Here is a 27,474-nt window from a genome sequence, read left to right on the forward strand (position 1 = left end):
GGGGAATAGAAGTGTGTTTTTTGAGTTGTGGGTGCTGATTCAATGCAGTCAGCCGGTAGCACACGATAGCGGCACACCAAAGGTCTCAGTTCTCTTATTTGAAGGGCTTGTGCAATCTACTAATATATTTCACCTTCATCTCTGAAGCTCAAAATAGCTGGCAAAAATATAATTTATGCTTCCAGAGAATGTGATTGCGTTTTCACTTTAGGATCACTGCTTAAAATTGTGCTGATTTTCATCAGGAATGGAAAACCTAACGGTAAGCAGAGTTTTATTCAGATGTGGTTTTTAGAACTTGTCATTTAGTAGATCTGAGTTTAAAAAAGAAAAAAAAAAAAATGTTTTAACGAGGCTGAATTTAAAGCTACTGTGCTCTAGGTATCCTCTGAACAGCTTTATTTTATTACATATTTATATATTATATTAATGAGTTGTTTTCCTTGATTTCATAAAATGTGTCTCCAGTCATATACTGACTGGAATGTGCCATGCTTTTTATTTTTTTTGTCCTTTTTAATTTTCTCACAAAACATTTACATTTTGTCCAGGCTTTAATATCCTCTTATGAAATCAAATTTTCCCCCGGGAATCTGACATTCATTTCATAAAAAAGATGTGTGAATAGACATTTAATGCAACTGCTTTTGACTTTGTCCCTTAGCCAGAACAATGGCGCGAGATTATGAACAGGAAGATGCGGTTCCCTCCGGAGCTCATTGGTGCCATTCAGGAGGGGAACATAGAGATGCTGTTTGGACTGTTGAAGACCGGTGATGGCATCATCCGCCAGCTGGATGAGTCTGAGGATCGCCAGTGGAGGGATGCCCTCAACCTGTCCATCCGCCTCGGCAACGAGAGTTGCATGGACGCCCTCCTCCACGGGGTGAAGTTTGACTTCCGGCAGATTCATGAGGCCCTGCTCGTCGCTGTAGACACCAACCAGCCCAGAGTGGTGAAGCGCCTGCTGGACCGCCTGGACCAGGAGAAAGGCAACAAGATGGACGTGCACTCCTTCTCTCAGGCCATCTTTGACCACTCTATTGACAACTCCCAGTTTGCCCCTGGTGTGACACCTCTGACCTTAGCCTGCCAGAAAGACCTGTATGATATAGTCAACATGCTCACCCAAAAAGGTCACGTCATCCCGTGGCCACATAAGATATCCTGTGCCTGTCTGGAGTGTAGTAACGGCCGGCAGTATGACCTGCTCAAGTTCTCCTTGTCTCGGATCAACACCTACCGTGGCATCGCCAGCCGCGCCTACCTGTCCATCACCTCCGATGATGCCATGCTCAGAGCTTTCGGTCTCAGCAGAGAGCTCCGCAAGCTCTCACAGAAAGAGCCAGAGTTCAAGGTCTGAGATTCGTACATATCCCTACTTACTGTTCATGCCGGCTATGTTGTTATTCGATTCTGCTGTGGTTCCTCTCTTCCTGCAGCCTCAGTACCTGGGCCTGGAGGAGGTTTGTCAGGAGTTTGCCGTTGAATTGCTGGGCATGTGTCGCAACCAGAGCGAGGTGACCACCATCCTGAACAGCTGTGGAAACGAGAGCCAGGACTCCTTAGAGCAGCAGGCCTTTGAGGAGGGAATCCCCAACCTGTCACGTCTGCGGCTTGCTGTCAACTACAACCAGAAGCAGGTAGCCAAATGCAGAAACTACTGTCAATCAAAGACAAGTAAAAAGGAAAATACATGTACTTAATCCATATTTGTTTATGTTTTTGTGCAGTTTGTGGCCCACCCAATCTGCCAGCAGGTGCTGTCTTCTATCTGGTGTGGGAACCTCTCCGGCTGGAGAGGCAGCAGGACGGCCTTTAAGCTGTTTGTCTCAATAGGGATCTTTCTCACCATGCCTCTCCTCTGCCTCATCTACTGGACCGCACCCAAGTCAAAGGTGACATCACATGAAAATGTCACACAGACTGCAATGAGAGACATTTTGTTAAGAAAATAAGATGAGCACACTGGTGTGCCTTGGCCCTGACAGGTGTCTTTTGTGTTTTCACCAGGTAGGAAAGATACTAAAGATTCCTGTGATCAAGTTTCTCCTCCATTCAGCCTCCTATCTGTGGTTTCTCATCACGTTACTCGGAGAATCAATAACAATGGAGTTGTATCGAGACAAATTTGCTTCCCGGCAGCAGGACATCCTGCACAGCTCCTTCCACATGGTGTGGGTAGTCGGTGAGTTCCCTCCCTCTCTATCCTGACTCTCTTCTATAATGTGCAAATAGAAAACTCAAGGTTTATACTATGCTGTCTCATGTAGGATTCTTCTGGTATGAGTGTAAGGAAGTGTGGATCGAGGGGCTGCGGAGTTACTTCCTGGACTGGTGGAACTGCTTGGATATGATGGTGCTCAGCATGTACCTGGCGTCCTTTGCGTTACGTGTGCTTATCATGCTCAAAGGTTACTTCCTCTGCCATGATTATAACGGCACAGAGGAGTGTATCTACTTCACTCAGACTGGTGAGGAAATTATGTCATATCTTTCAGCCGAAATAGTTGTTTGAGGTCTCCAAAGTTCATATATGCTGGTCTCTTTGACTGTGTGAAACTGTCCTGCAGTGCGCGAGGACTGGCATCACGAGGACCCCCAGCTGATTGCGGAGGTGCTGTTTGCAGTGACCAGTTTGTTGAGCTTCACACGGCTGGCGTACATACTGCCAGCACATGAGTCTCTGGGAACTCTGCAGATCTCCATAGGGAAGATGATTGATGATATGATGCGGTAAGAGCACTTTTCATTTAGCCTCCTGTATTATATCTGCATATTTGTATATTGATCATCACCTGGGAGGGAATTCAGAGCCCATGACAATTGTTCTATTTTTTTCTTTTTTTAGATTTATGTTTATATTGATGATCATTGGAACAGCCTTCCTCTGTGGCATCAACAATGTATATGTTCCTTATGTCACCTCTCCACATCTTGGCAGGTATGAATATGGAATCTTTAGCTTCCTAAATACTGTTTTTTCAGCACAGCGGTTTTCAGTCCCAATCCTGCTGCAGTGGTTAGAAAGGTGAATAAAATAACACAAGGTTGCTGGTTTAAATTCATACAAACATAAGCTTAAGCTTATTCAACGCTTTGGTACAGTTTGACAACCAAAAGTCTCTAAAACTCTAAAATGTCCTGCTCAGTTCTTTAAGAAAAGGGATTTATATCAAAAATGTTTGTGTGTTATGTTTTAATACATTTTTCTTTTTATTTCAGCTGATATATCATTAGCAGCTTTTTGTATTTGTCAAATATATATATATATATATATATATATATATATATATATATATATATATATATCTATATCTATATCTCCAGTATTGTTTGTGGTATACATCATGCAGTGTTTGTCCCTAAACCAGATTTAAAAAATAAATGGTGGATATAGAAATAACTTAGAACTTAAGAATTTAAAGAACATTTTTCTATTTTCCTGCTGTTTATACTTCTTGTTTTTGAGACTTTTAATTAGGCTTTTCCCCAGACAGCAAATAAATGTAATCTTACTTATTTGAATGATGTGCACACTTTACACTTTGAAATACAACTGTGAAAACTGTGAGATTCACCCACACAAATCTTAAATATAGAATACCCTCACAGAAAATAACATCTTAAAACCAGAGTTTTAGATGACATTTTCTGTAGTGTACATCATTTTTTTTCTCCCCAGGCTGCTGAAAATAAGAATATACAGTTGCATTGTAAGTCAAACAAAAAAAGGAATGAAACACTCTCATTGTGTACTCTGCAGGTTTAATGAGACGTTCCGCTTCTTATTCTGGACCATGTTTGGCATGGCCAACCAGGAGTACGTGGACATGCCACAGTATGTGGTGGCAGAGTTTGTAGGAAGGGTTCTGTACGGCATCTTCACACTCATCATCGTCATCGTCCTGCTCAACATGCTCATTGCCATGATCACCAACTCCTTTCAGAAAATTGAGGTAAAGAGATATTTTTTTATGTCACAACTGCAATAAAAGCAAAAACCAAAGACTGGCACTGACATCTAAACATTTTTAATTTCAGGATGATGCAGATGTTGAGTGGAAATTTGCCAGGTCGAAGCTGTACCTCAGTTACTTCAGAGAGGGCCTCACCATGCCTGTGCCCTTCAACATCATACCCTCACCCAAAGCTGTCTTTTACATCTTAAGGTAAGCTCTAAAACCCATTTAACCTGCAAAGACCCCTCATTGTGTATCTATATCTTTATATATATTTTTTTTCATTTTAAATTCTGTTCCAGGGGTATCTTTAGACGAATCTGCTGCTGCTGCTGCAATTGTAATTCTGAGAACAAATATCCCCCGATAGACTCTATGGTAAGTGTGTGTTTAATGCTCACATGGAGGAGTTAGTGTGACTGTAGTAAAAAAAGAAAATCTACATATTCTTTGCTAAAACTGTGCACTGAAATGTGTGATATTGGATATTTGTTTTAAGACCATTGATAAGGGATGTGAAGACAGCCAGTTACCTTACCGGCAGCAGGTGATCAAAGCTCTGGTGCAACGCTACATTGAGTCAGCTTGCAGGGAGTTCGAGGAAACCAAGAGGAAAGGTGAACATGACTTTGACACAAATCTGTCAGGGGTTTATGGTCAGACGGTAATGCATTCTGAAGTCCTGATGGCTTACAAACCTGGCCTGTTGCTTGTTGCCCCTTTTTTCTCTTCCATATTTCTAGTCTTTCTTTAATAACGGCCATCAGATAAAAAGTCTAAAATTATAAATGATATCAATGTTATGCTTTACAAGTGGTCTGGAGTAATATTGTAGGACTGTGATAATTAATAAATAAAATAGACATTAATAAATTGTGTAAAATTATATAAATGAATTTACAATTTGTGAAATTATTATAACTCAACTCAAATTATGAAATCTTATTTTATCCTACATTTTCATGGTGGATATCGTTTTTATATCATTATAGACTTTCTAATTTCAAAATGCTCTTTTTCCAAAATCTGTTTTTATTTAATAATGTCAGTTTTCATGTCAGTGGTGTTGTTACCCGCCCCCTCACCTTTCAGCCAATCCCAATCATCCCTACCTCTTATGCAAGCATATTAGCACCTTAGCTAGAGCAACAACAATGCCAAAGTTATTCTGCTGCTGCTGTAAATATCCACAGTACATAGACACAGTAACTAAACCTCTTTAGCTGTTAAGCCTTAGACTAACAAGGTTGCTTATGCTACCTATCCTAGCCTGCTAACTAGTGAGGCCATGGCTTGTGAGCTATATTACCCAACATCAAAGTGAAGCTAGTGTTAGCTATGTTAGCACCCTTTGACTAGAGCAACCACAGAAAAAGTCTGTCTTTCTTCTCGCTCTTCACAAATGTGTGTCTTTTTCATAGGAACATCTTTACAATAAAAAATGTGGCAGACGTAACTGAATTAACTAGCTAACATTAGCTGCTTCAGTTTGATGCTGAATGTTAAACCACACTCACAACCCTGCCTGGCTAGTTAACCAGCTAGGTAGCATGTGCAGCCTTGTTAAGCTAAATAAATACAAGGTCAGGTGTTCGTCTTGGTGTCTGTTTTCTGTGTTTATCTACAGCAGCAGCTAGATGTTTGATTCAGAATGACTGTGAATGACTTTGACATTGTTTTTCTAGCAAACAGGAGCTGACTGGCTACGATTTGGTAGGAGTTGTTTAGCTTGCTTGCTTAAGCGAGGCATGGGGCATTTAAAGTGACATTATGTGTCATAAAAAGTGACACTGAAAAAAGCGGCAGGAATTAAGAAATAAAAGACAAGAATACATTTTCATTGTATCATTTCACTTTTTTTCAGTTTTACATAATGTATTCATGTGATTATTTATTTTATGATTTATTGAATCCATAATAACCCCCCTTTTGAGAAGTTTGAAATCACTGACTTGACAGAAGAAAACTCTTTTTATTTTTCATATGTTTAAGATTCAAAATAATAAGGCATTGTAATGTTGATCTGCAAAATAAGTTAAACTAAACTAAAAACAAAAAAAACCAAAGTTAATATAATTATTTGTAGCGGTGTCCAACCCTAGTGTGTGTCTCCTGTAATTATGGCATTTAACACTTTATAAATTATAAGGAGGTTTTCCTATGAAAAAGTGTTCCATTTAAACCCCCAGCCTTTAGAAATAAAATAGCATTATTTGTCATGAAAGTGCCTGCATGCTGTGTTGTGATTGGAGAAATCTCTTCCCTCAGATATCGGTAATCGGATCACTCTGCTGACCAAAACAGTCTGCAAGATGCACAGTGATATGAAAGTGGTCCAGCAGCTTCTGATGGCTGATGGACTCCCTGCAAATGGCGCATTGACCAATGATGGCTCCTCCTTTCTGGGAAAATACATCACTGGTGCCAAGAACAATTTCATAGGTTTTAACAGCAGAGATGACAAAAATGAATCACTTAAAGTGACATTGCACCGTGAAGAGGAAGAGGTGGATAAAGAAAATGTCCAGTTGGATACAAAACAGGAGTCAGACGCACTGCAGAATCAGGTGGGCGAATGTGGAGCAGAGGGATCACAGCAGGTAACAGACTGTGATGTGGTGAAAATGGAGGAGGGCAGAGCTAAAACAGAACCAGGAGATGAGAAGGAAACTGAGAAAAAAGAGCAGGTGGAAGCAGACACAAATGAAAATACTGATACTGAAGTGAAAGAGGAGGTGGTGGCAGGGACAAGTTTTAATCATGTTAAAGAAAAAGCCGAGGCCACACAGGATGAGGAAGAAAAAAGAAGGGAAGGACAGCTACTCACAGGGGCGAAGGTGGGTGAACAACACACAGAGACGCAAAATGGCAGAATGGAGACAAAATGGAATAAGGGTAGAAATTTTGAGCATAATGTAGCAGAGAAGTCGGGTGTCACAAAACCTGTAGCTAACAAAATGATTCCCTCGCCAACAGGCAGCAGCAGCTCTCAGGACACAGGCTTTGGTTCCCAAGAAGGGGATGGGTCGTTTGACGGGACACTAGTGAGACCGTAACCCTAGTGCTGTCCCATTTAAAGGACCACACTTTTTTAGGGCTTTGGCTCTTTGGTAACCTTATTCAATATCTGATAAGAGGGAAAAGTTCCACATCTTGGAAAATATAGTCTTGCACATAACCACCTGTAAAACAGCAAATATTTAGCGTTTTTGTACAGATTAAACAAACTAGGCAACTATAAAGGTGCTGGTAGGAGGATTTTTGTTACCGTTGAACAGAGCCAGTTTAGCTGTCCCCCCCCTTTTAATTTGTGCCTAGCTAAGCTAATCCACTGCTAGCTGCAGCTTCATATTTACTGCACAGACATGAGTGGTATCAACAGTCTCATCTAGCTTTACGCTGGAATGCAAACAAGGGTATTTCCCAAAATGTTGAACGATTCCTTTAATCCTAATTACTGACTCTGTAAGAAACTTTTCATGTAGTGAACCCTGAAAAACCTGTCACCTTCTGGCTAATTCTTCTCCCATTCTGTGTGAAATGAGGACAATTTTGGGTTTCTGACACAGAAAGCCTCGAGAGGAAGAGAGATATTCATCTTTCTGATTAAAAGTTCATTCAAATAATTAATTTTTGGCAAATGTTTTATTTTCTTCCCAATCCTCTAAAAATGTCAGATTTAGGCATTCAAATAAAATCATTCAGCCATAGATCTATTACAAATAGTTTTCTCATTTTTTGAGTAAATGTTCTCATAATTACTGAGACAGAGATAATGTTGCCAATTAAAATGGCTAATGGATTTAACTCAAAAAAAAGGCAGTGTACACCTTAAATTCAGCATGTGGTACTACACCCGTACACCTTGATATGCATAAATGACAGTAAAATAGGGTTACAGTGCCTTACAACTAGTAAACACACAATAACGACAAAATATTGGGGGGATTTTATTGAAGAAGAAGATCCCCAGGGGGGGAAATTAAATGTTTTCACTCTGTTGGAGTTACACATTACACACAGGCCCGGAAATACACACACATTCACCAACAGGAACTATACATGCATTAATGGAGAGTTGAAGCAAGTGCCTCATGTTGTACTGCTGCTTCGTGCTCATTGTCCCTCTACTCACTGCCATTTTCAAACTTCACTTGTTAATAGCAAAGAGCCTGTGTTAGCCATCGTGGTTTCTCTTAACATTCAAGTATCAGAAGAAAGTAGCCTTGTGTTCAGTTAACGTTTTGCACAATAGATAATTTGCAACACAATTAAAACATTTGAAATCACATTTATTTCTGTGTCTCTGTATTTCATGACCATGACCATAGTGTAGGGGGGACATCATAATCATAACTCAGGGCTGACTGAGATTATGAATTAGTGTTGCTTTAGCATTTCTTTTCAGTAGGCAGCAGACCAACACCCTGCCAGTGTGACAGTGCAGGTCTCAGCTTGCTTTACACATACTGCTCCCTTGAGGTCACATGCATGAACACACCAGTTCATTAATTCATCACCTGCAGCAACTCTTGTCCCAAGACAGCCCGTACAGACTTCCTTTGGAAAAACACCTTGGCATGTAACCCTTGTTGCAGTGTTGCGTGATTGATGGCTTTACCATTTTCATTTTAGGTGTAAGCCTGTTCTGATCTGCTTGCTTTACCACAGATAATTAAAACACTTTGTCATCCGACACCAAAGCTCCCAACATTTATCACCAAGAAATTGAATTCATGTTTTACGAGCGTGTCGTATCACAAGCCAATCATAACCCCCATCCTGTTAGAGCATCCACAGTGGCAGAAAAGCCTGTCCCTGGCTCTCATTTCCTAATAAACAAGACCTGTTAAGAACAGCATGCTGACTAATTTTTTTTTTTTTTTTAAAGATGATTTTTTGGGCATTTTCGGCTTTTATTTTTGACAGGACAGATGAAGCCATGAAAGGGGAGGGAGAGAGGGGGGGAATGACATGCAGCGAACCCGCTGCATCAAGAAGTAAACCTCTATATATGGGTGCCTGCTCTACCAACTGAGCTATCTGGGCGCCCAGCATGCTGACTACTTACCTTTTCTTATTTACTTATTTATTGTCCTTGCCTCAATAAAGACAGGTCTAAGTACTGTATATATAATAACAAGGTATATATATGCTCAGGTTTTGATGTACAAACAATGAAAGCTTCACATATTCATGACAATAGTTTAATAAATAATGACACTTAAATTAAGACAATTGTAATACAAATTTAATTTTCCACACATCTAAAATGCAAACATGAAATTCATTAATATGACCCACATATAAAACTATTAATTAAAAAAATAACTAAAGATCAAATAATTCATTGTACCCTATTCATTCTATACAAACATGCATACAACACACAATTCATGAGGTTAATCTAGAAAAATATTAATTAAAGACAGCAAAAATGTGTGACTTGAAGACAGTGGCATATGTAAAACCCTTGTTATAACACCATATATAACTAGAAAGAACTGGGTGTTCCCAAAAATAATTTTTTAATGAGGTAGCTGGTGGGTAAGGTGAAAAGTGTTTATCTGAGTGAAACACACTTTACTTAGGAACCACACATCAGGCACTCATCTTTGTTCGCTAAGGAACACACCATGGCAGCAGTGTTGCGCTCTTTTGTCTCCTCCTCGTCGCTCTTGGTTGACTGGGCCTCCTTTAATTTCTCCTTGTTGAGGGTGAACTGAATGGGATTGGCAGCAGGCTTCGTCCGCAGGTAGTACATGCCGGTTTTCAGGCCCTGTAGAGAAAAGAAGACATTGAGACGTTGTTTCATGGCACTATGAAGCTGCATGAATTAAGTTCCTTCATTCCTGACTTACCAACTTCCATCCATAGAAGTGCATGCTGGTCAGTTTGCCATAATTTGGCTCAGCAATATGGATGTTTAGGGACTGGCTCTGGTCAATGTAGGCACCTCGATCTGCTGCCATCTTAAGGACAGTCTTCTGGGAGATTTCCCACACCGTTTTATACAGCTGCTTCAGATCATCAGGGATCTCTTCAATATCCTGCACACAAGTCAGACATTGATCATCTAAAAATAAGTTATAACAGATTATAGTAACATTTAGAGCCATTCATTTGGTAAGTGTGAACCTTTACCTGGATGGACCCATTCTGGGCAATCAGCTGGTTCTTAATTCCGTCACTCCACAGTCCTCTTTCTGTGAGGTCCTTCAGCAGGTGAGGGTTCACAATCTGTGGGAGAGGCCGAAAAGACACTTAGCCACCTTTCCCTCTATGGACACGGGACTTTGGAGACACAAAGCAGCGAATGCATTCAGTTCTGACCTGAAACTCTCCCGAGAGCACCCTGCGGGTGTAGATGTTGCTGGTGTAAGCCTCAATGGACTCGTTGTTGCCCAGTATCTGTGCGGTGGAAGCTGTGGGCATGGGGGCCAAGAGCAGACTGTTCCTCACACCATGCCTGAGCACACAACGGAGGAAGCAGGGATGAGCTACAATCTCCACATACAGTAGATATCAGATGAGAAATACCAACAAGTAAGACATTCAGGAATACTTACTTGGCAATTTTCGCCTTCAGTGTTTTCCAGTCACAGAGATCTGTTGGGGTTTTATCCCACATGTCATACTGAAGGATCTGGAAAACAAAATAAGTTAGGATCTGAGCCCAAACTGCTAAAACGTATCCTGGGTTGGATTTGAGACATTGTGAAAACTACTCACTCCTTTGCTGACAGGAGATCCAGCATAGGTTTCGTAAGGACCGAGCTCCGCAGCCAGCTCACAGCTGGCCTCCAGGGCAGCGTAGTAGATGGTCTCAAAGATCTGAATGTTGAGCAGCTGGGCTTCTGGGCTTTCAAATGGATAACGCATGAGGATGAAGGCATCAGCCAAACCCTGCACACCGATTCCAATCGGCCTGTGACGCTTGTTAGACCTTTCAGCCTGTAAAGCAGGACAGAGGAGCCATTTGTTAACACAGAGCACATGAGATCCGGCTGCAAGGTTGATAGAGAAGCAACACTAGACAAGAAAGCATACCTCAATCACTGGGTAGTAGTTGATGTCAATAATCTTGTTCAGGTTCTTGACAATGACTTTGGTGACAGATGCAAGCTTTTTGAAGTCAAAGGTCCTTTCTGGGGTGACATACATGTTGAGGGCAATGGATGCCAGGTTACACACTGCAACCTGAAAAAGAGAAAACCAAATGAGCATTAACCAAATAATGTAATGGCTAATTTGAATATTGCAGGAACAACAATACTTCGTGCCTCTCACCTCATCCTTGCTTGTGTACTCTACAATCTCAGTGCACAGATTGCTTGATTTGATGGTGCCCAGATTCTGCTGGTTGCTCTTCCTGTTGCAGGCGTCCTTGTAGAGCATGTATGGTGTACCGGTTTCTGTCTGCGACTCAATGATGGCGTACCACACCTGCTGAGCCTTCACCACACGCTTAGCCCTGCCCTCCTTCTCATAACTGAGGACAAACCGGATACATGTGACAGGTAAGCACTGAGAAATGAGCCATTTGTTAAGAACCGTGTTTGGTGTGCTGGCCTTACCGAGTGTAGAGCTCCTCAAACTCCTCCCCCCAACACTCATCTAACCCGGGACAGTCACTGGGACACATTAGAGACCAGTCCTACAAGAGCAGGACAGGAACAATAAGCATTTGCCCTGTGTAGCTCAAGATTTAGCAGGAGCTTCAACACCCATAATAAAACACACTAGTGGTGCACAATTCAGAAAATGTCACGATTCAATGTCAATGTTTGGCTCATGATTCGATTCAAAACTGATTTTCGATAAAAAAAATAAAAAAATTCACAGTATGTAAATGTAGTTACTTTTCCCATGTGATTGCAGTAGACATACAATAAAAAATTGTATATATTTATTTTTATTAAAAAATATGGATTGATTTTTGGAATTCTATTAATCGATTTTGAAATATATATATATATATATATATTTTTTTTTTTTAATTAAAAAATATGGATCGATTTTTGGAATTCTATTAATCAATTTTGAATCGGTAGAGCTTGAATCGCGATTCAAATGTGAATCAATTTTTTTGCACACCCCTAAAACACACTAGATTATAGAACATCATAGTCAGGGAGGTGATTCCCTCAGATATTCACCTGATTGCTTTCCACTCGTTTCATAAACAGGTCTGGGATCCACATGGCGAAGAACAGGTCTCTGGCCCTCTGCTCCTCTTTACCTGTGTTCTTCTTCAACTCTAAGAAGTCAAACACATCGAAATGCCACGGCTCCAGGTACACAGCGAAGGCCCCGGGTCTCTGAAAAATAATTAAACTTACTAACAGAGGTGTCTCTGGAGCAACAATGCCAAGCTCCATTATACAGTAGTGTGTATTGCAAATCTTTACCTTGTTACCACCCTGGTCAACATAACGTGCAGTGTTGTTGTACACTCGAAGCATAGGAACCAGCCCATTGGAATTGCCATTAGTCTGGAAAACAAGAACCAATTTAAGTTAAACACAAATGAATAAAATAAAGCCCCTCTATATCTGTTTGATTTGAATCCCTGTGGTGTGCATTTGACTCACCCCAGCAATATAGCTGCCTGTTGCTCTGATGCAGCCAATTGCCAATCCAATTCCTCCAGCTGATTTGGAGATGAGGGCACACTGCTTCAGTGTGTCATAAATACCATTGATGCTGTCATCTTTCATGGATAGCAAGAAACAACTGCAAAAACAAACAAATTAGATTTTTTTTTTATGTGTGGGGGTGTTCAAAAAAGCATCAGAGATTTGGTCAACTTTGCTCCAAGTCCTTACCTAGACAGCTGTGGCCTGTTGGTGCCAGCATTGAACAGAGTAGGTGAGGCATGGGTGAACCACTTCTCTGACAGCAAGTTGTAAGTCTCAATGGCTGCGTCAATGTCTCCTTTATGAATCCCAACAGCCACTCTCATTAGCATGTGCTGGGGCCTCTCAGCAACTACAGAAAAAAAAGATGAATTAGCAATTAAACAATTAAAAATATCCATACAAACTACTACTACAGTAAGTCTCTACACCCTTGAACATGCTTCTCAAAAAGCTATAGGAAGGAAAGTCAATTCTCACCTTTGCCGTTAATCTTCAACAAATACGACCGCTCGAGAGTCTATTGGAGCAAAAGGGACAAATTAGATTTGTAATCCAAGCATCTGCTTGAGATGTTGAATGTCAAATTAAATGCAACATTACCTTAAAGCCAAAGAAGTTGTAAGAGAAGTCTCTGTCGTAAATGATGGCTGAGTTGAGGCGCTGCAAAGGATCAATGATATTATGTTAAAAATATAATTACAGTGACGTCAAATTTGAAAACATGAAGAAAATTCATCCTCCAATGTAACCTACACCCTTGTTTTCACGTATAATGGCGAGCGTCTCCTTGGAGATCATAGGAGAGTGACGTTTATTTAACGGGTTCACATAGTTGTACAGGTCTTCCATCACATCTACAAAAGCACAGAGGAAAGAAAGTGTAGCTCAGTACCGATAATTAACACTTTAACAATGTAAAATCAATTATGTCAGGGTTTCCCGTAAAGACTCCACCAACATCATAAAAAAGAATACATTTTAATGAAATGTATAGTGCATTACATTCTTATTTATAAAAACATGTATTACCTACACAAAAATCACACAAATCTTGCAACATAGCAGTGTATTTTTGTGGTAACTTAAAACTTGTACTCACCACTGAATACTTTCTTGGACTCTTTGTGTAGATTAGACACCGCGATTCGTGCAGCTAGGAGTGCATAGTCAGGGTGTTTGGTGGTGAGGGTGGCAGCAGTCTCTGCTGCCAGAGTGTCCAGCTCCACAGTGGTGACTCCACTGTACAGACCCTGGATCACCTTCATTGTAATCTGAGCCTGCAGGAACAGAGATAAAGGTTACATGGTAGAATATCACTGAATTGGAGTCAGCAGTGTCACATTTACATTACTTGGCGTTTCTTTTTGTAATGCTGAAACTGATAGGCTACTTTATAGCAGTTTGAACTTACAGGGTCCACAAAGTCAGAGTTGAGGCCATAGCAAAGCTTCTGGATGCGAGATGTGATTTTATCAAAACTAACTCCCTCCTGGCGTCCATCTGAAATTCAAAAAAACATTATTAGTTCTCAATAATTATTTGGTCAATTTCTGAGGTACATTTTGGGATAGTTGATAGATATATCTGCAGTGGTAAAAACTCAAGAAATACAGTCCCAGTTACTGAACATAGCTGTTAATTGGATTCCCTCCACAGATCAATTAACTCAGATGATGCTCGCCCACGCTGAACACCTGTCTAACAGGTTATTAACACATACAAAACCTTGCTACTTCGCGCCAATACCACAGATACCAAAACTGATAATATATCGACCCTCTTCTTACTCAGTCCTTACGTTAGTTTGTCAACGCCTTTACTTTGCAAATCACCAAGGGAAAAAGTTTAACATTAAAGGTTAGAGAGCAAAATCGGGTCAACGAGCGACAATCAATTTAAAGGCTCGACTGTATCGCATCTGTTTAAAAATGATGTTCAACGTTATTCAAAATAAAGACGAAACAGGCAACAAAAATGCAAACTGAAAAAAAAAAATAACCGGGTAGCTTTTGTCCTTTCACAACTCAAGTCTTTGTTTGGTGGCTCGACGGAAACACAACACAGAAAGAAACAAAAACACATTTTAACATGACTCAAACTGAGCTGAAGACTAAAGTGCGGCATCTCAGTGGAGCATTTATCACAACTTAGATACATTTTTTAAAGTTTTTCAGAACCTTCACGTCCCATTGCATTATCTGACAGCATTTTACAGCCAGAAAGTTAAAGTTCTACTATCACGTTACCTCGCTTAATGACATGCATGTTGGCAACAAAGTAGCTGGTTTCCTCAGACAGAAGTTGTTGATGTTATCTTCTCAGCTTCGAAACGAATAAAATGACTGTAGTACGAGTTGGTATAACAGGTTATTACACTGTCACTGTGAGAACAATCGGCTGACACAGTTGAATCTCAAACTGAGCGCGCCAACAACCCACTAGCCAGTTACAATGCATTGTGTCATCGGCTCAGCCAATCAGAGAAGAGTCCATCAGACTTTTAAACCAATCATCGCGCGATGTTTTCATGGATGTATTATGGTATTAAGAGAACATTTTAGATATTTTGGATGTAATTATCCTTCCTTATTTCAGCAGCAGGATTGCTTCATATGTTGTGTGTTCAGTTGCAATATAAAAATCTTCAACAACCACATATGAATGTCGCTTAAACTTACAGAATTGTATGATTTCTGTAATATTCTGCAATATAAGCATATTGCAAGACAATACATCGTGTCTAAAATTCCATGACTGTATTAAAAAGATAAGACTGTTGCGATACATCCAGTAGATTCGTCTTAGTGATATTCATATTTCGCGTTTCATTTTGATTGACTGATATATTTGACCCCTTACACGCATATTGAATTTGATAAATGAATCTCTGTAAATAGCTCTGTCAAAAAATTACAGATCCTTCAAAATTAAAATCAGAATCAGAAAAAGGTTTATTGCCAAGTAGGTACTTGTAGGTACAAGGGATTTGCCTTGGTGGTTGTGAATACATAAACAAACAAACATATTGGACATTAATATAAACTAAACAATAAATACAGAAACAAATATATACAAAATAGCTGTTATAAGAAAAAGAGGCTGAATGGATGAGTTTTTTTTCAGAATCAGAAAAATAGACTGTCTTGGAAAAAACAATAGACTATCAAACAACTTGCAAGCTATTGACAGACACTGACAAATACAGACAGGCACAGCTTTACTACCAATGACTGTATATTCTTTTTTACAGTCTACTTGACTTGCATTATTTCCGACTTTTATTTTGAAGAAAGAAGACCGGATGTGACCCTCTTATGTTTGTTGCTAATGCTAATGGACCCCGGAACGGTAAAGCAGCACTCCGAAGATGGCCGGGGTGTTTGAGGTGGAGGTTGATGGTGTAGAGCATGACCATGGACTGGAGCATCACGGTGAACCGCACCAGGTGAGAGTACTGGGCCACGGCCAGGTCTTATGACAGATGGAACAGATGGGGGTAGATTTATTTTGGGGTGGTAGCTGCCAACTCGGAACTCTGATTTAGCTAGCTAACCAACGTTACTAACGTTACTCACGGGTTTAGCTAAACGTAAGCAGCTTGCTATCGTTAGTGTTAAGCGAGCTGTTCAAGCAGAGATATGCGGTCTAGATAAAAATGCATTGTTTATTGTACGTAACGTTAATTGATCGTGCATTGTTCGACAAAACGGCAGTGCAAGCAAAAAAACGCCCTGAGAGCATTTAGCTATGCTAAGCTAGCTAGCCGGCTAATGACCAAATCATGTTACGTTAGTTAGTTGACGTTAGTTTCTTTCATCTGGTCAAAGTGACATTAGCTCAGACGCTGTTTAAAAAAAATAATAAAGTTAGCATTTATTAAAGCTTTTTTACACCCGTATGTTCGCTGCAACGTTCAGAAATTAACTCTACAAATAAAGGTGATGTGGCTGCTCGGGGCAAAAGGTCACTTAATGCCTTTTCTGTGCTAAGAGGTGTAGCTATCAGTCGAGCCAGGGTAAGCAACAAAATCACTTCCTGCGGGATTTCAACCTTCTAGTTAAACCAAACCGAACGTTATGTCAAACTGATGTCAGAGCAGGAACTCACAGTGTGCAGGAGACACCCCAGTGAACTGAAACAAGTGTTAAAAGCTATTGCAGTCTGTCATGTGTAAGTGTACTTAGTAAAGGTGCAGCGGAGTGCGTTTTGCAATAGACTGACAAAATACACACGTTTGTTTCAATGATGATTAAAGTGTATGTAGTTTGAATGGAAATCTGTAACTAGTGGACGTAATGTGCCCTGATCCTGATGGCCTGCTTTTTTTTTGCATGGATTAGTATCTAGTCCTAATACAGTTGTTTTGTTCAATGGAACAAAAAGCGGAAATCATGACTCAAACAGGAAAATGCATCGTGGTTAGCAGGATTTGTGTGATTTGGCAAAATGATTGTAAACCCATAGCTGGTTAGTTGTTTGTATAGCCTTTGCCAGCCTTCACTCATTTGCGTTGTTGGCAGATAGGAAGCTCTAACAACTAAGAGAAAGAATACTGCATCAGCTCTTGCTGCCAGCTGTTAATTTTATGTCATGGTTATGGTAAAGTAGCTAAACCAGCCCAACCACTTGGGCTGGGAGGGACTGTAACTCCAAACAACTTAGTGCTGCACCTTAATAACTTTGTTCTTGTTAAATATAGATATTTGTGGGGTGGGGGGGGGGGGTGCCTTTCACCCAGCTTTGACACACTAAGCTATCAGTTTTTCGAGCTGCTTATTTGATACAGAATGGTAATTATTCAGTTTTTGTTCCCCTTTTTTTAGTTTGATGTGTCCAAGCTTTCACCAGAAGAGAAGTGGAGGTTAGTATCTTTGCCACACTTTTAATGATGCATTTATTTTTGTAAAAAATATAATATGATATAAAATTACTCAATAATACACATTTGTTTAGGTTATTGTGTCTTTTGCATTCCTTGTTTATTTCCTTTTAATAAGATAATGTATGCACCAACCACCAAAGCAAATTCCTTGTGTTACTTGGCAATAAATCCTATTCTGATTGTGATGATTATTTTCTCTCTGAAATGCATTCAGATAGAAGGACCACTAGTCTTTTCAACAAAAATTCAGTTAAACTTGCAGGCATTTTAACTCATTAATAAATGTTTTTTTGGTAAAGAAAAGAACTTAACACATTCTAATTGAGAACTTTTATATTGGGCACAGGGAGTTTGCACCCACTACTGACAAATGAGAAGCAAATCAGAAAATACTGTGAACTGGGAGGTTGGCCAGTCTAGGGTATACAGCGACACTTTATTATTTATTTGTATTGAAGTTTCAAACAGTTCACAGTCATTGCCATTAGGCGACACCAATGTGCAGAGCTGTAACGTACACCTTTAAGGGCACCCCAATCTGGCATTGCTATGAAAAATACAAATTGTATGGCTCCTAGCTACGTACCATTAGTTAAGTCTTTCTTTTTCCACAGGGTGGAGCATGCAAAAATGCATGCCAAACACAAAGGTCATGAGGCCATGCACGCAGAGATGGTGTTGATCCTTATAGTCACCCTTGTCGTCGCCCAGCTAGTCCTTGTGCAGTGGAAACAGAGACATCCAAAGTCATACAATGTAAGACACACATGTGTGTGTGTGTGTGTGTGTGTGTGTGTGTGTGTGTGTTCTCTCCCTGGTATACATGCATCTTCTAACATGTACGCTCTGCTGTCTTGTAGCTGGTGACTCTGTTCCAGATGTGGGTAGTTCCTCTCTATTTTACTACCAAACTTCACTGGTGGAGGTTCCTGACCACGTGGTTTATCTTCTCTGTCATCACAGCGTACGTCTCCTACCGTGCCACTCGCAAGCCGCTGGCCTGCACCACGCCAAGGTATTACATGTAAACAATTCCTGTAAATAAAGAGATTTGCTTTTCAGGTTTTGCGAATTGAACTTTCCACGACATATTCTGACATACATATTTCTTCTCTTTTGGCGACTTTAGGTTGGTGTATAAGTGGTTCCTCCTCCTCTACAAGATCAGCTATGCCACAGGAATAGTTGGCTACAGTGTCGTCATGTTTACACTTTTTGGTATAAACCTAATTTTCAGGTATGTATTGTAGGGCTGCTTGATTATGGAAGAAATCATGATTATTGCAATCACGATTACTGAGTTTCCGTTGTCTGGTAATTACCGGTCATTTGGCAGAAAAAAAATGATGTGGACCGAAAATTCTTATTGTCTCCAGTCAGAAAAACCGGTGGAAACAATTCCCTCAGCACAATTTGAATCATTTTGAAATAGGCTACAGTGATCTTTCGTTGTAATAAAATAATGTACAATCACATTTTATTCATTTTAAATAATGACTGTAGCGTGTGCGGTAGAGGAAAAACATGGCGACTAACTACATGTCGCGCTCTGGTTGAATGGAGGAGAAGACTACCGTAGGTTTACAAACTTCAAACGGCGACAAGTAAGTGGGAAAGTCAAAGCCCGAACAATGGCGAAACAGGAAATATTGTGAATTACTTTATAAAACCAAGCAGTAGCCGGTCTAACGTAAATCAAGCCAACAAAGTGCCAGCGGGGCACCAGCTACAGCCCCTCTCATTGGTGCCACAAACGCACATTGAGATGCCGTATATGATGACTGCCCACCGCGGTTACGGAGGCTTGACTTTCTCAGCAGCCTGCGGTGCTTATTGGGATTACAGGGAAATCTATCCCGAGTGGGTCGAACTGGCCAAAGTAGCCTGCGTAACGCCCTTCTGAAGTGTGCCAGCAGAGAGAAGCTTCTACCTGCAGAACAGCATCAAAACAGCGCAGCGAAGTCCCCTTGGGGAAGGCAGACGCTTAAGGCTTAACATACGCATTGCCAGTTGCAGAGAGACACTTGTTTATAATTATTCTGATTCACATCGGCACTTTAAAATGTTATGTGCATTGATTGTTGATTGCAAGTTGCCTACATTTCATAAAAATAGTATAAATCTACATCCCTTGATGATATTGTTTATATAGCCTGCCTATCAATTGTTTTTAAGCGCAATAAACACGCAAATATTTGACCGGAACTTTCCCCATTTGACCAGTAAAATTAAATCTTACAGGTCACATGGCCGGCACCAATTTTTCCTTGTAGCGGAAACAATGCACTATTATTTAACACCATTACTCAATGACTTCTGGAAAGACGTTGCATTTATTGAAGTAAAAAAAAAACCTTGAACTGTGAAAGAACACAAGACAAAATAAGCGTTTACTTGCGAAACGTAATGTGCAAAATAGTCGTTTTTTTCGATTACTCTGTTTTTTGTTATCGTTAGGAGCCAAAATCGTAATCGTGATTTCAGATTTGATTAATTGCACAGCCTTAATGTATCGTCAGTTTCATATAATGTCAGTGGTGCTAAATGAACCATAACCAAATATTTCAGGGATATTGACTTACACCGTTGAAAATAAAATCCTTCAAACTGCAGGCTGCTGTGACAGGAGTAGTGATCTTTTCCAGCTTGCCATTTTAGGAAGTATAAAGTTCAGTGAAAATCTTTCTACCTGGTGTCTGTTCCACATGTAGCACTTGGCTGCCACTAGATGATGATGTTTTGCCTTTTTTTTTTTTTTTTTTTTTTAATACCCCCTTTGATCATCACTGCTCCTGAAACGCCAGTCATCTGAAGGTGCTTTACTTTTCATTTTTTTCTTTATGTGAGGTCTTTTATAATGTGGCTCTGTGGCTGGTTGCTTGTCTTTTTAAGCACAGAAGCACTACTAGAATCCAGCACCCATCGGGATTATTGAATTAGATTGACTTTATCAGGAAAAAAGCCAATAACACGCTTACTGCCTGCTTCATGGTGTTTACACAATCCATAGCTCAGAGGATCTCAATCTTTTTTCAACCAAGGACCCTTTAAAAGACAGAGAATATACCAGGGACCCCCTCATGTCTTGGAATAATTTGATGTAGCCTTTTTTTTACACTTCAATTAGTCCTATGTATAGGGTTGGGTATCGTTTGTTTTTTTTGCGATACCAGTGCTAAAATGATAGTTTTAAAATGGTGCCAGTGCCTGAACTGAAATATATATAATATATTTATAATGTATATAATATAAAAAAAGGAGCACAAAACGACAGTTGGCGACATTAAAGAACGGCTTGTTTATTGCTAAGGCCATATGGTCGAAATTAAATGATTTATTAAAAATGTAATAACAATAACTTATAACAGTGACTTATTTCACCAGTAAATTGCTGGTAAACGAGTTTCAAGTAAACGCACCGTCTGTGTGTTGTTTTTCCGACAGCTGCAGTCAGACTGTTACCTCCCGGTGTTGGAATCCTCTACAGGGAAATACAGTCACACTTTACACCGCTTAACGTAAGCTGTCAGCATTTTAACCATTTTGTTTAATCCAGCTACTAGCTAACGGTAACATAGCGTCCCGTGCAGCAATGCTTTTGAAAAAAAAGTCAGGCACCGAAATTGTCGTTCTTATTCGGTCTCGTTACTACCATTTACGTCGGAACTGGTGCCCTATTGGCACCGCATTTCGGTACCCAACCCTACTTATGTATGTAAAAGAACACAAAAGGAATGTATTAGAAAGATATTAGACATATATCGAGGTTCTAAGAGTTATATATTTGATATATATAATGTAATCTATGAACTATTACATTTCTACAAATTTTAATGTGTTTAACTATGAAGCCTTTTGGGGAAAAAAAAAAGATGTATACATTTTTATGTCGTAGGTTAAATAAATGAATCTGAAAACTTTTCACGGACCATCCTGGCAGAATTCCACGGGCCCCTGGGGGTCCCCAGACCCCACTTTGAGAATCACTGCAATATCTGACCTCAGGTGTATGTGTAAAGGTAAACTGGTTGTATGAGAAGTAAACCTTATGTGATAAGTTTATAAATGCATTGTCACAATGACATACGAACATGCATAGTTATCATAGAAACTTCCCTTTAGACGAGGAAATGACGGATGTCTCTTCTCTCTGTTTCTAATGTTCAGAGAAATGAGAAAGAGCTTTTACATTACTGACACACAGGAAGTGGATGTTGATAATTTTAGTTGAGTTTAAACAAGCATAAGTCCTATGGTACTGGTCCACTCACTAAAGCCCAGAGATTTACAGGTTATGTAGCTACTGAGCAGTCATTCATTTCTTGACAAAGAACCAACAAGACCTATTTTGGTTAGTTTAATGAGGCTGCACCATGATGCACCTTCCAATTGTTTAAAACTTTCCAGACATCGCCTACTACACTTACATGTGTTCAAATGATTCTCTATTGGCAGTTTTCAATTGAATGAAATGTTACATATGCGTTATTTTTCACAGTTGTAAATTCCAAAACGAGGACTTCTTTTGATCATAATCATCTTCTTGATGTTTTCTGTGTGCTGTGGGAGTTTCTGCTCCACCTAAAGAACAAATGTCTGCAGGTTTTTCTTTTTTTCAAAATAGACTAACTGGAAAGTACTTTTAACTTTCCTGTGTCCTTCCTGAATGAGATGATCCAACAATTTCCCACTTCTTAATTTAAATACTTCCTTCCGACAACCTTTGGCTTAGATTTCTTGATTTCCTGGAACTAGGGATTTTTGGTCTGAATGGCAATACAAGATTTATATATCTCGGTATTTTCTACAAAGGGCCTAAATGTTAAGTTGTAAGTCAAAGCCACGTGAGATGTCACAAGCACTCTTATTAAAACACATTCTGATCAAAATAAAATGCAAATACAGGGTTTTCTTCCCTGTTTGAAAATATACAGCTGCAGCACATGTAAATGTAAAGATGCGGCTTTACGGACGAAATGGGTTATGTAAAGCAACAATTAAACTATACACGGTATTGTCTCATCCCATATTGATATACTTTAGAAAGTCTATATGTCGCCAGCCCTACCTGGAACAGCTGATCATTGAAACAGATTCTTAGCTTTTGTATGCACATACAAATATGTAAAAAGTCTTTTGGTTTATAAAAAAATATTTTAGCTTGACATTAATATACTCGAATTAAAAGCAAGTTGTGGCTGGGTTGATCAGTGGTAGAGCAGGCGCACATATACTGAAAGGTATATGCCTCGACGCAGAGGTCCAGGGTTCGAATCCGACCTGTGACAATTTCCTGCATGTCTTCCCCTTCTCTCTCTCCCCTTTCTCAACTAGCTGTCCTATCAAATAAAGGCGGAAAAAGCCCAAAAACTAATCTTTAAAAATTAATGTTGCAAATCTTCCCAAAAAAAATGTAGTCTTTGTTGTATACTGAAAATATAAAACGGACATATCTGTCACCTGAGCCATGATTCCCATACAGTGCCTTCTCTGTCCAGGATAAAGCCAGAGGATGCAATGGACTTTGGCGTTTCACTACTATTCTACGGTCTGTACTACGGGGTCTTAGGAAGGGACTTTGCAGAGATGTGTGCCGACTTCATGGCTTCAACTGTCGGGGTTAGTAGACAGATCGCAGACACTGTATGTTTCTGTGGAGGTAATGCCTTTAAGATAAAATGTAATTTTGACTATTATCTCTTTTTATTTTAGTATTACAGTGCATCCGGCATGCCAACCAAGCACCTCTCTGACAATATCTGTGCTGTGTGTGGTCAGCCCATCCTTGTAGATGTCAGTGAGGAGGGGATAATTGAGAACACATACAGATTGTCCTGCAACCATGTGTATCCTTCCGTGTCAGATACAGACATATTTTCATGCTACTATCTTTTTATCAGTGAAACAGAAGTTGAGCTGCACGATGAGTATTTCTTATCTGTAAAAGGCATAGTCGTGGGTTTGTGTTGGAACTGTATTGTGTACTCAATTAGCTGCCCAAAGGGGAATTGGCAGAGTTAGCTTGACCTTTTATGTCAGATTGTTTGTTACGATAGCCTGTTCATCTGAATTTGTATTACTTCCCCCATGGTTATCTTCTGCTGCTTGTCTATTGTAAACAACAGTTTACAGATTAGTATAGAGAATTAGTATAGAGAATTGCATGCTATGAGTAATAATTATAGATAATTTTATTAATATAATTTTTGTTGATCTTGCTTTATAGTAATTGAACTTCCCATTTTAGTTGAAAATTTGCTGTTATCTTTACTGTTACTGTCAAATTTGACAATAAATAAATTGTCCACTGCAAAAAGATACCAGAAAGTTAACAATTTTGGAGCAACTTCATTATCATTGTTATACTGTTAAAAAATAGCTGCCCTGTATAGGCCAATATAAGTTGTTTTTATCCCTCAAATATTGACATTTGCATCAACCTCAGAATTCAAAATTGTTGCGTTCTAGTAACTATATGAGAGTTGAATTTGCAAATATCAGTTTAACCCTGTAACATTAGTGCCTTGTCTACCAGTGCCGTAACTGTTGTCTGTATTTAACCCAATTTAGCAAGTAATTTTCTGTCCTTTTTATAAGGTGATTGTTTTCTAGAACGGTCTATTTTTTTTTTTTTACATAATTGATCAAACAAGTTGATGCACAATGGCTACACATGTATTACGTATACATATGTAAGGCATTTTCATATTTTAACGACTTCAGCTGCCAAAAGTAAGCTATAAGCTGATAGGTAATGACATTTTCAGACAGTATTTGAACTGATGCTCACATAATGCAGTGCCAAGCCTTAACTCCACATCCAGGTTCCATGAGTTCTGCATAAGAGGATGGTGTATCGTCGGAAAGAAGCAGATGTGCCCATACTGCAAGGAGAAGGTGGATCTGAAGAGGATGTTCAGTAACCCGTATCCTTTTTATTCTGTACACACATGAGCTTTGACTGTTTTTTCTGTGCTGTTTATATATATATATATCTCTCTCTCTCTCCTGGCTCGGGTTCAGGAAGTGATTTTCCACATCTAATTGCTCTACTGATGTTTTAGAAAGTGCTTATATAAAGAGTTTTAAGCCTGGAACCAAGGCAACCAACTACGAGATGAATCGTGACTATAAAAAATTTGATGCGATGCAGAAAAATAATTTGAAAACTGAAAAAAAGGCAAAGTTACAAGACTGTGCACAGAAACAATCATAGACGTCATTGGTAGCACCTCACTAGGCGTTTGTGGTTTTGCGGGTGTTGTAAACACTTCCATGGTAACAGCAAGCTCCACCAATCACAATAGTGGCGTTTTGTGGACGTTGCTGTTACGCTTAGGATTGTGGGTAGGGTAATACTTCTCCATGACATTGCGAATAAAACAAGGTTGATTTCATACAGACTTGTGGCTTCTACAGAAGCATAAACCTTCGTTTCACAGTCTACCTTGGATGGTTTAGACTTTATGGCTTATAATCAAAATCCTTATGCAGAAAATGAATGCAGAAAATGAATGACATCTTAATTTCTGGAACCACACTGTTGAACTCAATAGACAATTTAAAAAAAAGTAAAAGTAGGTCCAAACCTAAATTTGGCCTTTTCATAGATGACATCAAGCCAACGTTCAGGAAACCCAGTCATGTCAAATTACAGGAAAAAGACATCTGTCTTGCAACAGAGAGGAAGTTTCGACAGAAAAGTTTATTTGAATTTTTCAGGGAGCTCATTGTAGGCTATTTGGAACAAGATATGAAACATTTATAGGTTGTATACCAGGTTCCTGTTCCTTTTTGTGGCTCAGAGTATAAACTTCAGACAACTGTGTCAACGGTGCAACTCCATATAATAAAGAATACCCTTTTATAGAAACTCTTGGTCATGCACCATCAGTTGTATGTGTTATTAAGGCTTTATATTTTCACCCATTTATTAATCATTTATTATTCAATTTTCCTTAACCCATTTTTCTTTAGCTGGGAGAGGCCACATGTCATGTATGGACAGCTTTTAGACTGGCTTCGGTACTTGGTGGCCTGGCAGCCGGTTATTATTGGATTTGTTCAAGGCATCAACTACATCCTGGGCCTGGAGTGACCTGGAGCGACTGTCAGAAATGGACATACACGCCATACAGAGAAGATATGCACTGGCTCAAAGACTGAGGGCCTAACATTGAACTAAAACACAAATAAAAAAGTGTCTATACTTTTTGTAAATATTTATAGGCACATATCTGTATTTACAGTTCATTTGAATTTTATTGATAATCTTAATTTGGATGTCTGTGTCAATTTCCCAGGATTTGCTTCACACAGCGTTACACCTTGATAATTGGTTAGTGCATTTTATGGCCTAGTAAAGCGGTTCTAAAAATCATTAGAGGTGCTTTTTACTAATTTATGTCTTAAGTGTTTGTTAATTCTTAGTTAAAGGTTTGTGCTGGAGTTTTTCATCCTCATGTCTGATGGCTATCACACATGAGTAATAAAAATTAAATGGAAATGAACATAAGTAACTGCTCCCTGTGCCTCCACACTGTACACGTACACAGTGTACACAGATGACCTCTGGAGTCATTTTGCCACTGTCATTTACAAAATCACTCATATAGCTGTTTGACATTGATACCATATTTTGAACTCAAGTGACGTGAGTGGGTTTCCTCGTAGCCAGTCATGCGTTGTATGTGACGGGAGGCGTCATGGGGAAGAAAGTGCTAATCATATTCAATACAGAGAACTACTCACACAGTAGTTGATAAGATGGAAACTGTATGTTACAGGATTTCAGAATGTCCTCATGGTCTTATGGAGACTCATCCACACCAACAGACAAAACATAGTCATATTTACTTTGACCTTTACCCCCCCCCCCCTTCACTAAGTTTGTATGATTTGAAGTGGAGGAATGTCACTGTCTTCCAAACAAGGTCTTCTGTTTTCACTAACACAATGAACTATTTGTACTTAAAGGGTCAGTTCACCTAAATCACAAAAAATAGTAAAAATAGTATCTAGCCATGCTGATAGTTTTGGCTTGGTTGTGCCAGCTGTTTTCTTAGGAACTACTTTCTAACAATGAAATAGTTTGATACAGTCTGGCACTTTTCTGATGTCATTTTCAATGCTGAGCACTACTAACTAACTTTAATTGACCTCTGTTGTATTGCCGTTAAAGCAGAAATCTCAGAGATGGATATCATGCCAGGCCAACTAAAACCAAAACTATATGCATGGCTAAATACCACTAGATGTAAGTGAGAAAATTGTAAAGAGATTCATTTTATTTAGGTGAACCTTACCTGTTCTGAAAGTGGAGCAACCCAGGAAGCACAAACCAAAGCTATGATACCGGTTAGTAACTTGACTAAAACTATTGAACTAAATATAATAAGAAGGGGAAAGGAAACAAATGTAGAACATCACAGTCCTACAACACAGTGAGTGTGCTGATGGTGCCAGTCTTATTTTTGTGATCTGTTCAATCCGAGGTCCCGTGTATTTCCTAGTCCAAAGTTGCTGGAAGGTGGTTGGCTTTTGCAGGTACTGGTCACTGTACATGCCTCATAACGCCAACTCACTTTTACTTGGACCTGTCTACCAACTCGCACAGTAATTGGACTGTGTACAACAAAGCTAACATGATCATTTTGTTTTGTTGTCAATGTTTTGTTTTCAATATCAGTTAATAAATGTCATATGGTTTAGATGGTGTGTAGATGTCTTTATCCTTGTGGTTTGTTTTTCCAACACTTGAAGTCAAGTTATTGTCAACTGCATGACATAATATATTGAGACAATTGGAATCACAAGACCGAGAGCTGTGAATTAGTCAGCATAATTGATTTATGTAACCAATGTGTCAACAAATGTGTGGGCTAGTTTGTGAGGAAATCCCCATGTACGGTATGCCCATGCATAGTGTTTGAGTAGGTGTAGGGAAGTGAACTATGTGTATATATAGTAAACCTTAAACAGCAGTCAA

General features: G+C 39.4%; 3 protein-coding genes across 3 annotated transcripts; 2 read left to right on the plus strand and 1 right to left on the minus strand.

The window, feature by feature from the left end:
• Positions 1–247: 247 nt before the first annotated feature.
• LOC116064829 (short transient receptor potential channel 2-like) lies at positions 248–8,253 on the plus strand. Its single transcript, XM_031320113.2, has 13 exons — positions 248–262; positions 665–1,357; positions 1,443–1,643; positions 1,734–1,898; positions 2,014–2,188; positions 2,274–2,474; positions 2,574–2,736; positions 2,852–2,944; positions 3,767–3,959; positions 4,045–4,172; positions 4,265–4,340; positions 4,462–4,579; positions 6,231–8,253. The coding sequence occupies exons 1-13, from the start codon at positions 248–250 to the stop codon at positions 7,016–7,018; spliced, it is 3,009 nt and encodes a 1,002-aa protein (XP_031175973.1). The 3' UTR covers positions 7,019–8,253.
• Positions 8,254–9,155: 902 nt separating this feature from the next.
• On the minus strand, positions 9,156–15,070 carry LOC116064736 (ribonucleoside-diphosphate reductase large subunit-like). Its single transcript, XM_031319954.2, has 19 exons — positions 14,851–15,070; positions 14,016–14,104; positions 13,704–13,881; positions 13,358–13,458; positions 13,205–13,264; positions 13,082–13,121; positions 12,791–12,953; positions 12,557–12,698; positions 12,374–12,457; positions 12,122–12,283; positions 11,540–11,619; positions 11,253–11,454; positions 11,013–11,162; positions 10,695–10,916; positions 10,532–10,608; positions 10,296–10,431; positions 10,107–10,202; positions 9,824–10,012; positions 9,156–9,741 (listed from the first exon to the last, which is right to left on the minus strand). Exons 1-19 carry the CDS (start codon positions 14,867–14,869, stop codon positions 9,550–9,552), a joined length of 2,382 nt encoding a protein of 793 aa, XP_031175814.1. The 5' UTR covers positions 14,870–15,070; the 3' UTR covers positions 9,156–9,549.
• Positions 15,071–15,893: 823 nt separating this feature from the next.
• Positions 15,894–27,196, plus strand: rnf121 (ring finger protein 121). Its single transcript, XM_031319957.2, has 9 exons — positions 15,894–16,049; positions 17,428–17,465; positions 18,101–18,242; positions 18,347–18,501; positions 18,616–18,723; positions 22,985–23,105; positions 23,199–23,332; positions 24,311–24,412; positions 25,464–27,196. Exons 1-9 carry the CDS (start codon positions 15,972–15,974, stop codon positions 25,582–25,584), a joined length of 999 nt encoding a protein of 332 aa, XP_031175817.1. The 5' UTR covers positions 15,894–15,971; the 3' UTR covers positions 25,585–27,196.
• The last annotated feature ends 278 nt before the right edge of the window (positions 27,197–27,474 follow it).

Source organism: Sander lucioperca, chromosome 13 (genome assembly GCF_008315115.2).
Source record: "Sander lucioperca isolate FBNREF2018 chromosome 13, SLUC_FBN_1.2, whole genome shotgun sequence".
Classification (NCBI taxonomy): Eukaryota; Metazoa; Chordata; class Actinopteri; order Perciformes; family Percidae; genus Sander; species Sander lucioperca.

Excerpts from the sequence above, each read along its gene's own strand:
- LOC116064829 (XM_031320113.2), top strand. Across the intron at positions 2,475-2,573 it reads TATCTACTTCACTCAGACTG|TGCGCGAGGACTGGCATCAC; the intron begins GTGAGGAAATTA and ends ACTGTCCTGCAG. Across the intron at positions 4,341-4,461 it reads ATCCCCCGATAGACTCTATG|ACCATTGATAAGGGATGTGA; the intron begins GTAAGTGTGTGT and ends ATTTGTTTTAAG.
- LOC116064736 (XM_031319954.2), bottom strand. Across the intron at positions 12,699-12,790 it reads AACAGGCCACAGCTGTCTAG|TTGTTTCTTGCTATCCATGA; the intron begins GTAAGGACTTGG and ends TTGTTTTTGCAG. Across the intron at positions 12,458-12,556 it reads CAGGCAGCTATATTGCTGGG|ACTAATGGCAATTCCAATGG; the intron begins GTGAGTCAAATG and ends CTTGTTTTCCAG.
- rnf121 (XM_031319957.2), top strand. The coding sequence starts at position 15,972 with ATGGCCGGGGTGTTTGAGGTGGAGGTTGATGGTGTAGAGCATGACCAT. Across the intron at positions 16,050-17,427 it reads ATCACGGTGAACCGCACCAG|TTTGATGTGTCCAAGCTTTC; the intron begins GTGAGAGTACTG and ends CCCTTTTTTTAG. Across the intron at positions 23,106-23,198 it reads TCATGGCTTCAACTGTCGGG|TATTACAGTGCATCCGGCAT; the intron begins GTTAGTAGACAG and ends TTTTTATTTTAG.